At 43.6% G+C, this 12,707-nt stretch overlaps 1 protein-coding gene across 1 annotated transcript in view; it reads right to left on the bottom strand.

Annotated features, from left to right (window-relative positions):
* The window catches only part of XPNPEP2 (X-prolyl aminopeptidase 2), a 48,036-nt gene that overhangs the window by 4,640 nt on the left and 30,689 nt on the right, over positions 1–12,707 (bottom strand). The window contains exon 15 of the mRNA XM_001373697.5: positions 7,544–7,604. Coding sequence (XP_001373734.3) covers positions 7,544–7,604 — 61 coding nt within the window. The remainder of the gene's footprint in view (positions 1–7,543; positions 7,605–12,707) is intronic.

Raw genomic sequence — 12,707 nt, forward strand, 5'->3', positions numbered from 1 at the left:
CACAGCTAAGTAAATGACAGGCAAGATTTGAATCCAGGTATCCTGAATCCCAATCAAATGCTCTCTCTACAATACTGTATATGGCCTCTCAGATCTGCCATTAGCCAGGTATAAGAATGGAGATGGGTAGCTTAGTCTCTCTGGTTGCAGTTTACTCAACTATCAAAACATTTCAAATAACTTCAAGTGGGAGACACAAGTTATTTATGGATGCAGTAAGAACTCTGAGCTACACAAACATGGCACTGATTCCAAAGCCAGGCAGACCAAAAGCAGAGAAAGAAAACTATAGACCAATCTCTCTAATGAACACACATGCAAAAATCTTAAACAGAACACGGGCAAAAAGATTCCAGCAAGTGATCATGAGGGTTATTCATTATGATCAGGTGGGATTTAGACCAGGAATGCAAGGATGGTTCAGTATTAGGAAAACCATCCACATAATTGACCTTATTAACAAGCAAACTGACAAAAATCACATGATTATCTCAATAGATACAGAAAAAGCCTTAGACAAACTACAACATTCATTCCTATCGAAAACACTTGAAAGTATAGGAATAGAAGGGTCGTTCCTAAGAATAATAAACAGTATATATTTAAAACTATCGGCAAGCATCATCTGCAATGAGGATAAACTAGAAGCCTTCCCAATAAGATCAGGAGTGAAACAAGGGTGTCCATGATCACCTCTATTATTTAACATTTGTGGAAGAGGCATGAAGGAAGAGAGAATTTTCATGCTTGCAAAACAAAGCTGGGGACCTGATCTGCCAATCAAGGTGAAGATTCCAAAACAGAATGCTCCCAGGAAAGGCAGTTGGAGCCTGGCCAGAGGAGATGAACTGAGGAACTTCTTCTCTGGGGTTTCTGATCAAGGGAGACTGGCTTCGTCTGTCCTAGGTTGAAGGACCTTTGGGGGGGCTTCTGGAATTAATCTGAGAAGAAATTAACTTTTGTTGGTGGTTTTGTGTAATTAGAAGAAGAAAGATTTAACAGTTGTCCTCCATCTCTCTGACTGTCTCTAAGTCACAGCTGTGAAAGGACTGACATTTTCCAAAATCCTCCCAATCCTCCTTATAGATTAGGAACACCCTTATCCCTCTCATCTCAATCTCCATCCTGTTGTTCCCAATAAACCCCTTTACTTGAGAAAGAAGAGTAAAGAATATTTCTCTGAAATCTCATAGTTCCCCTGAGTTACTTAGAAGGTGGCTGACTAAGACCAGGGGAGGGGAAAGGGAGGCAGAAGGGAGTGGGTGGAAACTGGGAGGTGAAGGGAGGAGAAGGGTAGGAAATATCTTGATCTATTAGCCATCAATAATGATCAATAGGCAACCCCAGAGTAACCCCTCTAGTAGCATCTCTCTATCTCTCTTTATCTCTCTGAAGAAATACCTCTAACACCATTTATAACTAGGCACCCTCAGGTTCCCCTAGTCTTTCTCTAGTCCCTGCCAGAGTATCCATTTAGTGCAACCAGAAATATAGCTCCACAAATGATCATTTTCTAATTCACGTTATACTAGAAACACTACTTGTAGCGATTAGAGAAGAAAAGGAAATTGAAGGGATTAAAATTGGCAAAGAAGAAACCAAGCTATCAATCTTTGAGGACGATATGATGGTATACTTAGAGAATCCTAGAGAATCAACTAAGAAGCTAGTGGAAATAATCAACAACTTGAGCAAAGTTGCAGGATACAAAATAAACCCACATAAGTCATCAGCATTTCTATGTATTTCCAACAAAACTCAGCAGCAAGAATTAGAAATAGAAATTCCACTTAAAATCATTCTAGAGGTTCTAAATCTCTTATAATCAGAGAGATGCAAATCAAAACAACTCCGAGGTATCACCTCACACCTAGCATATTGGCTAACATGACAGCTATGGAAAGTAATGAATGCTGGAGGGGATGTGGCAAAGTTGGGACACTAATTCATTGCTGGTGGAGTTGTGAATTGGTCCAACCATTCTGGAGGGCAATTCAGAACTATGCCCAAAGGGCGCTAAAAGACTGTCTGCCCTTTGATCCACCCATAGCTGGGTTTGTAGCCCAAAGAGATAGTAAGGGAAAAGACTTGTACAAGAATATTCATAGCTGTGCTCTTTGTGGTGGCCAAAAATTGGAAAACGAGGGGATGCCCATCAATTGGGGAATGGCTGAACAAATTGGGGTATCTGCTGGTGATGGAATAGTATAGTGCTAAAAGGAATAATAAAGTGGAGAAGTTCCATGGAGACTGGAACAACCTCCAGGAAGTGATGCAGAGTGAGAGGAGCAGAACCAGGAGAACATTGTACACAGAGACTGTGGTACAATCGAATGTAATGGACTTCTCCATTAGGGTCAATGCAATGTCCCAGAACAATCTGCAGGGACCAAGGAGAAAAAAACATTACCCTCAAGCAGAGGACAAACTGTGGGAGTAAAAGAACCGAGGAAAGGCAACTGCTTGAATACAGGGATGGAGGGGATATGATTGAAGAAAGACTCTGAATGAACACTCTAATGCAAAAACCAATAACAAGGAAACAAGTTCGGATCTAGGACACATGTGATACCCAGAGGAATGGGAAGGGGGTAGTGGGGGGGTAGGAAAAGAAAATGATCTGTTTCTAATGAATAATGTTTGAAAATGACCAAATAAAATAATGTTTAACAAAAAATAAATAAATAAAATTAAAATAGATAAAAAAGAAAGAGAAATTCCATTTAAAATCATTCTAGATAATATAAAATACTTAGGAATCTATCTGCCAGGACAAACACAGGAACTATGTTAACACAACTACAAAACGCTTTCCACACAATTAAAACGAGATCTAAACGAATGGAAAAACATTAATTGCTCACGAGTAGGACAAGCTAACATAATGAAAATGACAATCCTATCCAAATTAATTTACTTATTCAGTGCCATACCCATTGAACTACCAAGAAACTTTTTTACTGAATTAGAAAAAACCATAACAAAGTTCGTTTGGAAGAACAAATGATCAAGAATAGCAAGGGAAATAATGAAAAAAAATATGAAGGAAGGTGGCCTTGCAGTACTAGATCTCAAACTATACTATAAAGCAGCAGTCATCAAAACAATATGGCACTGGCTAAGAGACAGAAGGGAGGATCAGTGGAATAGACGAAGTAAATGACCTCAGCAAGACAGTGTATGATAAATCCAAAGTTCCCAGCTTTTGGGACAAAAATCCACTATTTGACAAAAACTTCTGGGAAAATTGGAAAACAGTATGGGAGAGATTAGGTTTGGATCAACACCTCACACCCTACACTAAGATAAACTCAGAATGGGTGAATGACTTGAATATAAAGGAGACTATAAGTAAATTAGGTGCACATAGAATAGTTTACCTGTCAGATCTATGGGAAAGGAAAGATTTTAAGACCAAGCAAGAGATAGAGAATATTACAAAATGTAAAATGAATAATTTTGGTTACATTAAAAAGTTTTGTACAAACAAAACCAATGCAACCAAAATTAGAAGGGAAGCAACACATTGGGAAAAAATCTTTATAACAAAAACCTCTGATAAAGGTCTTATTTCTCAAATTTATAAGGAGCTAAATCAATTGTACAAAAAATCAAGCCATTCTCCAATTGGGAGAACATTTTTATAATAAAATTCTTTGACAAAGGTTTAATTTCCCAAATATATAAGGAACTAAGTCAAATTCACAAAAAAATCAAGTCATTCCCCAATTGACAAATGATCAAGGGACACAAATAGGCAGTTTTCACATGAGGAAATCAAAACTATCAATAAGCACATGAAAAAGTGTTTTAAATCTCTCCTGATTAGAGAAATGCAAATTAAAACAAATCTAAGGTACCACCTCACACCTAGAAGATTAGCTAACATGATAGCAAAGGAAATTAATAAATGTTAGAAGGTATGTGGCAAAATTGGGACACTAATACACTGCTGGTGGAGTTGTGAATTGGTCCACCCATTCTGGAAGGCAATTTGGAATTATGCCCAAATGGTTTTAGAAGACTGCCTGCTCTTTGATCTAGCCATAACACTGCTGGGTTTGTACCTCAAAGAGATGATAAGGAAAAAGACACGTACAAGAATATTCATAGCTGCTCTTTGTGGTGGAAAAAAAAACTGGAAAATGAGGGGATGCCCTTCACTTGGGGAATGGCTGAACAAATTGTGGTATCTGTTGGTGATGGAATAATATTGTGCCGAAAGGAATAATGAACTGGAGGGATTCCATGTGAAACTGGAACAACCTCCAGGAATTGATGCAGAGTGAGAGGAGCAGAACCAGGAGAACAGTGTACACAGAGATGGATAGATACACTGTGGTACAATCGAATGTAATAGACTTCTCTACTAGCAGTAATGCAATGATCCAGGACAATCCAGAGAAACTTATGAGAAAGAACGTTATCCACATCCAGAGAAAGAATGGTGGAAACAGAAATCCATTAGAAAAATATGTGATTGATCACATAGTGTGATGGGGATATGATTAGGGCTAAGATGTTAAAAGATCATTCTACTGCAAATATGAGTAACATGGAAATGGCTTCTAAACAATGATACATGTATAATCCAGTGGAACTACTTGTTGGATTTGGGAGGGGGGAGGGCAGAGTGGGGGGGTCATTAATCATGTAACCATGGGAAAATATTCTAAAAAAAGAGAAAGAACTCTATCCTGAAAGCCCAGACTCCTAGATCAACTCACTAACTTGTTTTGTGGTCTTGGGTAAGTCCCTTCCCCTTGCTGGACCTCAGTTTCCTTATCTGTAAAATGAGAGAGTTTGACTAAATGACCCTAAGGTTCCTTCTAGCTCCAGATCCATACTTACCCCTCGGGGTGCTTCTTCTCCTCCAGATAGAATAGGGCCTTGAATGCTAGACTGAGAAGTTGGGGTGTAATCTGATAGGCTGAGATTTCTACATACATGTAAATTTGAAGGGTGTGTTGGAAGGCTGAGAATTATAAGCCCCCAGAGAAAAAGACCATAATGGTGTGGTCTTTTTCAGGCAAAGGATAGCAGATGTCAGTGCTTTATGAGAAATCAGTCTAGGTGATGATGGTGGTGGTCATGGTTAGGCCTTGCCTCTGCCACCAAGATGTTGTCCTAAAGCAGGATTTAACTGAGGGTTGGGTCCACAGCAGGCCCTTTTTTGTCACACCTGACATCTGTTCTCCTCTAAGGCTCACACAGCTTATCTGATCAAATCCTTCCTCCTCCGTTTGACATTCATGGTCTGACCCCACTGCACGGATCCTGTATGAGTTCCCATGACTCCCCTACATGAGTGACCTCTCTCTTCTAGCCCGGTGGTCTCCACTCTTTTCTGTCTCTGCATGCTTGGTTCATAGCATTCCTGGTCCCTAGAATCTCTCAGCTCTCCCATCCTTCCACTGCAAACTCCTCTGTTCTCCAAAGTCCAGATGAAATCCTGCTGCCTTCAGGAAGCCTTTCTGGATGACTACTTTCTTCTCTCTGTATTCTTATAGCCCTTAAGAATCTCGACCACATAGCCATGGGGATGAGCTCACTCTGTAGGTTCAATAGATGAAGAACCCAACTTTCTTAAGCTAGAGTTGGAAGGGACTTCGCAGATCAACCTCTTCATTTTGCAGAGGAGGAAACTGTGGCTCAAGGAGGGGAAAGAACTTGTCTAGGATCACACATAGGATCTTACTACTAGAAACTGAAGGGCCCTTGGAGGCCGTCGAGTCCAACAGAGAAGGAAATTGTGGCCCAGGGAGAGGAAGGGACTTGCCCAAGGTCATACAGTGAAGATGTTTCAAAGGTATGATTGGAATCTGGCTCCTCTGACTCCAGAGCCACGTACCATGTTCCTTTGCACCATGATGCTTCCTTCTTGTGGAGGATAAGGTAGAAATGATGCCCAAAATTTGACAGGAAGTGGAGAGAGTGAGAGAGAGAAAAGCAGAGAGACAGAGACAGCTACAGAGGAAGGGAGGAGGGAGAGAGATTTGGTGTGTATGTGTGTGTGTGTATGTGTGTGGTGAATGTAGAGGGTGACCTGAAGCTTTACTCAGTTTCCAAACTTTGATTAGCCTCTGAGCCACTGCCACCTGGCCACACTCAGCTGGGAGAAGATAGTGCTCAGGGCGCAGGGCACGGGGGCAAGGACTGAGTGGCTGGGACCTGAACACTTGAGCTTAGGGGCATTTGTGTCCAGGGAGAGTTGTGGAGACATCAGAAATGGGGCCTTCCTATCTCCGAGAGTCTCCTCAACAGGAAAATAAGGGCTCTGGCCAGATTGGATGATTAGTCGGGTTTCTTCAAGCTCACACATCTCATGGAGAGTAGTGCCAGACAGGAGAAAGATGGCAGTGTCTGTGTGTGTGTGTGTGACACCACCCTATCATCTTCCAAAAGAGAAAATAAGAACCACTTAAGTGGCCATGTCAGGAGGAGAGAAATGGTTGACAAGAGGCTCTCGCCAGACTGTGAAGGGCTTTCAATGGTATGCTGAGGAATTGGAATTTTCTCCGAGGGAAAATGGAGACTCATTGATGGTGGAAGGGATGAAAAGTCAGACCTTCACTCTAGGAAATTTACTTTGTGTCCAACTGTGTGGAGAGAGACCAAGTCAGTTACCATAAGACCCAAGGGAGAGGTGAGGAGGGCTTGGTCTAGGGTGGTAGCTGGGTGAGCATCAAGAGGGGAACAAGTGGGAGAGACGTTGTGGAGATCCAACCAATAAGACTTAGAAAATGGTTGGATATGGAGAAGGAGGTGAAGATGGCTCGGGCTTTGAACGTAGGTGGCTGAAGGGTGGTGGTGCCTTTGCTGGAAGTTTGGAAGAAGGCTAGCTTTTGAAGAGAATTTGCTTGGGCCATACTGAGTTTGAGATGGCCAGCAGGCAGCTGGGTAATGTGTAACTGGATGTGAGATATGAGAGCTGGATGGGCAGATGCGAAAGGCATCTGTCAAGATGATGATTCAACTCGTGAGAGCAAATGAGACCACCAATGGAGTAGAGGACAAAATAAGGGCCCCCAAAAGGGCTTTGGGAGCGTCCTCAGTGGGCAGGAGATGGAAGATAGAATGGCAAAAGGAACAGTAAGAGAAGTAGGAAGAGAGGCTGGAGTCTGGCTGTGAAAGGAAGAATAGATGAAAAACACCGGAGAGGCGAAGGAGTCATCTTGCAGAATGAGACCCCCATTTTTGGATGTGAAGTTTGTTTTGCGTGATGATGTATACTGATGGTGAGGACTTCTTTTGCTTTTTTTCCCAATGAGGGGGAGGTAGGATGGAGAGAAAATTGATGCTTAACTGAAAAATACTAATTAAAAAAGGAGAGAGGAGGAGGAGGCGGCAAGGAGAGAGAAAGAAGGAAAGAATGAGAATATGCTAAAAGGAGTAAGGTCCCTGAAGAGCTGGGAAGGAATGAAAGAAACAGAACGGATGGAGTTTTCCATCTCTCCTCACTTCAGTAAGATCAGGCTCCAAAATGGAGAACAGAAAGTACATGTAGGGGGAGTGGGCTGAAATGCTTGGATCTGGCTTGTACCTTTTGGAAAGAAGAAGGGATTCCCCAGTGGACTGTCCTGGTGATATCTGTTGTTCCATCCCTGCAGGAAAAGAAAGAACATTTGGGTCACATTTCTAACCTGAGCTTTGTGGTCCCTGGGAGCCCATGCAGGTGAGGGAACATGGTCTACTCCTGGACATCAATTGACCGTGGGGGCTCGAGCCACCTCCCTTAGCTGAAAATGGGGAACTTGGTGAGGAGCTATTTTGGGAGATAAAGATTAGTCATCCTTGTATTACTGAGACAGGAGGGGAGGAGTGGGCTTGCTTTATAGAATTGATAGAGGGAATAGGGACTGGACTTGTGGAACAGGAGGAGATTCTTGGCTGGAGAAATTCCCTCAAACCATGCAGGTCAGCAAGAATTGTGCTGAAGTCAAATGACTTGCTTAAGATCATATATCCAGGATGTGCTCCAGAAAAGTTGGGTGTAAGGTGAATTTTTGTAAATCCGGTCTTAATTGAAATTCACTAGTGGATGTCTAAGGCAGAGGGACTCTTCACACATAAAAGGACCTTGGAGATCATTTAATACAATACCCTTCTTATTTTATAGAGGAATAAACTGAAGCACAGAAAATCAAGTGACTCACCCAGAGTCACACAACTGGTAGATAGGTTTCCTGACCCCAAACCCACTGGGGTGTACTGTCTCTGACTGTTGCTATGGACAAAGGTCACCAAGGCAAATTGCTCAGTTCCTGGAGCTCTCCCTGCCCAGCTCCTCCCTTGGAGGAGATTAGAATCCCTGGGTTCTCAGGAATCAGGCCACTGGGGATGCTCCCACTCTGAGGAAGGCAAGAAGAGGAAGAGAGATGACCATTCACTCAGCCTCTCCTGAACTGAGTAAGCCTGAAAGTCCAGCCATCCCCTCATTTATCACTCCCCCAGCTTCCTTTCCCTTTCTCTGGGCCCCCCTCTAGATCTCCACCCTCCCTCATTGATGGATGAAAAAGGTTGATTCATCTCTCTGGGGCCAAATTTTTCCTGCTCTTGCTTCTTGGCTCTGATTCGGGCCGCCTCCTCTATGTGACTGTAAAAAGGAATATATATGTGTGTGTGGCCTGCCCCTAACCACCCAGCTAACAGCTTTTTTCCCTTCCCACATTTCCTTAGAGTACTTTGCCTGGATCTCCTTGGTCAGTCCTGATCCACTCTGCCTTCCTTGGTTCACACTTAGTGGGGGAAACACTGTATCCCTCTTACTAAACTGCTAACTCTTTTTATATGGCTTCTTCCCTCTCCTCAGTCTTTATTTTTTATTCTCTGTTTTTATTTTTGTTCTTTTTTATGATGTACTTGCCCAACATCAGCAGAGATGAACACTTCCACACACAAAGAACAGAAAAAAGGGATTAAACATATATAAATCCTTTATGTTGCTAGGAATTTGTCACATGTACTGTGACGTTTACAAATGTACATTACCATTTCCCAACTGTTGGGATTCACTTATATAAAAATGATAGGAATCTGCTAACCACTACAAAGATGCTCCCCCAAATACAAGCACCTAGAAACAATAATGAACTTTGCTTTTTGGCAAGAGAGAAGACAATTAGCCCAGGGTGCCTAAGAAGCATAGCTATTAGTACTGTGCATATATATATATATATATGGTGGTAAAACGTTTGCTTTTAGCCCAATCATCTTTTTGTTGCCCTCTCTGGGGTGAAGGGAGCTCCATATCATCAGTGTCTTTCATTTGGGGCATTTTGTCCTTTCGACAAGGAGAGGAGTTTTGACTTTGGTCCGAATTGTGAAATGGAAAATGGAGTCATTCTGGCAGAAGTGCTCCACTGTTGGTAGAACGTTGAACTGATCCAACCATTTTGGAAAGCAATCAAAGACTCGAGAGATATTAACTGTGTCTACCCTAAGACCCATGCTGGATCTGTTTCCCAAGGAGATCAAGAAAAAAGGAGAAGAGCCCATATGCTTCAAAATAGTTCTAGCAGCTCTCTTTGTGGTAGCAAAGAACTGGAAATCAAGGGGATATCCATCAACTGGGGAATGGTTGGACAAACCATGGTATATGGTGGTGATGGACTAGTACTGTGCTGTAAGAAATGATGAGCAGGCTAATTAAAAAAAAAAACTTGAATAAAGGGTGAAACGAATAGAACCAAGATAACATTGTATACAGCTCCAGAATTACTATTGGAAGAATAACATGGGAATGTCCATGAAAAATAGAAACACGAAAGACCCAATCTATATAAACCTATCTTTTTGTCAGGTGATACTTTCTATGGTGGTGATGGTGGTGGGGAGGGACGGAGCTACCTGGGAATAAATTCTATTAAATAAATAAATCAAAATATATATGAATTGTAATCCAGCAGTGCCAACAGTGCCCTGCTTATCCGTGCCCCCTCCGAACTCTCTGTAATAATGTTTCATTGAAGATCTTCTCTTTCTTTGGGGTCACTGCTCCTTGAACCTCCCCCATCACCATGTAGTTTGGAGACACCTAGATCTACAGCTGGAAGGGACTTCAGAGGCCGTGCAGCCCAATCTCCTCATTCTATAGACCAGAAAATTGAAGCCCAGGGGAGGGGAAGGGACTTGCCTAGGGTCATATAGCTAGTAGGTCTCACAGATGGGATTTGAACCCAGGTTCCCTGCCTCTAGGGCGCTTTCCACTGTACTGACTGGTGTGGGACCCTGGGTTTCCTTGGACACCCCAAACCCTATTAGTCTTTCAGGTTAAACAGAAAACAGAAAATTCCTTTCCTTCCTTGCATTCTTGTAATACTGAGGAAAAGGTGACCCTGGGCAGCAGAGACTCACAATAAGGCAAGACCCCGAGAGGAATGTTCTCCTTGGATTCTCCCCTAGATTTTGAGATGGACTCATCTGGTTGTGCTCTGATACCATCGGGTTGTCATCTAGGACATCTCCTTCTCCCTAAACTATGCCAGTCCCCCCTTGTGTCTTCGGGACACCAACCCCGGTCAGATGACAAGCATCCCCCACTCCTCATTCCTGGTCACGGAGCCCCTGTTGTCAAAAGACCTAAAAGACCCAGGGCACATCTGGGGAGGCAGCATCCTGCCTACACTGTCCACCCAGCCACTTCCACGTGAATGCCAAATGAGTGCCTTTCTCATTTTATTTCTAAACTAAGGCATGGAGTCTTGCATTCTTGCAAAGGGTAGCCATCCTGAGCCCCTCAAAGCCCCCACATTACCACAGTTGCTTCTGTTTTTGCTGTCTCTCTCCCCCCAACAGAATTGAAACTCCTTGAGGGCAGGAACTCTTTTGTTATTTGTACTTCTTCCCCAGCCCCTGACACATAGTAGGTGCTTTGAAAATGTCGAATTGACATGACTTCTGCAGTTGCCCATACAGGCAAGCTGTAGCCAGGGGTGAAAGACTTGGATTTGAATTAGATTTGGACCAAATCTGCCTTTGAATTCCATCAAAGAAATCCAGGTTAGAAAGTGTGCTTGACTGAAGTAATCCCATTAAGGGTTTTCTTTTCTGTTTTTCAATCCTCACCTTCCTTCTTAGAATCACTGCTGTGTATTGGTTCTAAGGCAGAAGAGTGGTAAGGGCTAGGCAATGGGGGTCAAGTGACTTGCCCGGAGTATAGCTAGGAAGTGTCTGAGGTCAGATTTGAACGCAGGACCTCCTGTCTCTGGACCTGGTTCTCAATCCACTGAGCCACCTAGCTGCCCCCTCTTTCCTTTTAAAAAAACATTCTCATCTGTCTTAGAATCAATACTGTGTATTAGTTCCAAGGCAGAAGAGCAGTAAGGGCTAGGCAATAGGGGTTAAGGGACTTGTCCAGAGTCACACAGCTGGGAAGTGTCTGAGGCCACATTTGAACCCGGGACCTCCCATCTCTGGGTCTGGCTCTCAATCCACTGAGCATCCCAGCTGCCCCCTTAGGGGTTTTCTTGGCAAAGATTCTGAAGTGGTTTGCCATTTCCTTCTCCAGTTCATTTTACAGATGAGGAAAATGAAGCAAACAAGATGAAGTGACTTGCCCAGGGTCACACAGCCAGATCTGAACTTAGGAAGATCCAAGCCTGGCACTCTTACCTGCCCAGAGGTAGGTAGACCTGGGTTCAAATTCTGCCTTGCCTACTTAATAGCTATTGTGACCTTGAAACAAGTAATTTAGCCTCTGGGGACCCCCAATTTCCTCATTTGTAAAGGGAGATGAGGCTTATCAGAATGGCATGGGAAAAGGCACCTTTTTAAGCTAGGTTGGGGTTCTTGATCTTTTTTGTGTGTCCCGAATCCCTTGGGCAGCATGGGGAAGCCTTTGGCCGCCCCTCAAAAGCGCAAAATTAAATATCCAGGAAGCCCAGTTCTGGAGAAAAGTAGTCAAGAAAGTGTTGAAATGACAAAGCGGAGTCCTTGATGAGGATGATGATTGCTTTCCATCAGTTAAGAGCAACCTAGCTGGAAGATTGGCCCGGCAAATGAATTACAAATGAGGAGCCCCTCCTCCTCCTCCTCCGCAAGGAGCACAGCCATGGCTTCCTCCAATGGGAGGCTGTTAAAATGCTTGAAGCTAGTGGGCGGTGGAGGGGTTCAAAGGGCCCCCAGCAACCCCTTTCCAGAAATAGGACAAAGGGAAGCCCGCCTCCCCTGGGAATGAGTTTTTATAATTAACCAAGGAGATGTGAGTGTTCTGAAGGCTTTTTTTCTCTCCGACCTGGAAGCCCTAGAACGTCTGAGCTGGAACCCGGGGCCTCTCTTTTGGCCTTATTTCTTCTGGAGCCAGTTTTCCCTGGCACTTCCCAGGCATCTCTACACTTCCACAGGAGCCCACCTGGGGCTTCCAGCTGCCTTTTGGGGGCAGTGTAAGCTACTTGAGGGCAGGGTGAGGACTTGCTTTAGTTTCTCCAGCTCTTAGCCCGGTGCCTGATGGGCAACGAAGCTCCCTAGCTTTAGCCTATGGACCAGCCATCTCTTTCTCGCTCTATCGTCTAGGTAGGACCTTGGACAGAAGAAGGGAGGTGCTGTACTGGAGCGCAGCTGAGAGTTCAGCTGATGCAGCTAGCATTTGTGCACCCGGGGAGTGGTCTGAGGAATAGAAACACAAACTACGACAGACCCTGCAGGCCCAGACCATGCGATCTATGGGGGAGGGGGATATCCTAGAAATAAAAACCAGTAATTTGAAC

This window comes from Monodelphis domestica, chromosome X (genome assembly GCF_027887165.1).
Source record: "Monodelphis domestica isolate mMonDom1 chromosome X, mMonDom1.pri, whole genome shotgun sequence".
Lineage (NCBI taxonomy): Eukaryota > Metazoa > Chordata > Mammalia > Didelphimorphia > Didelphidae > Monodelphis > Monodelphis domestica.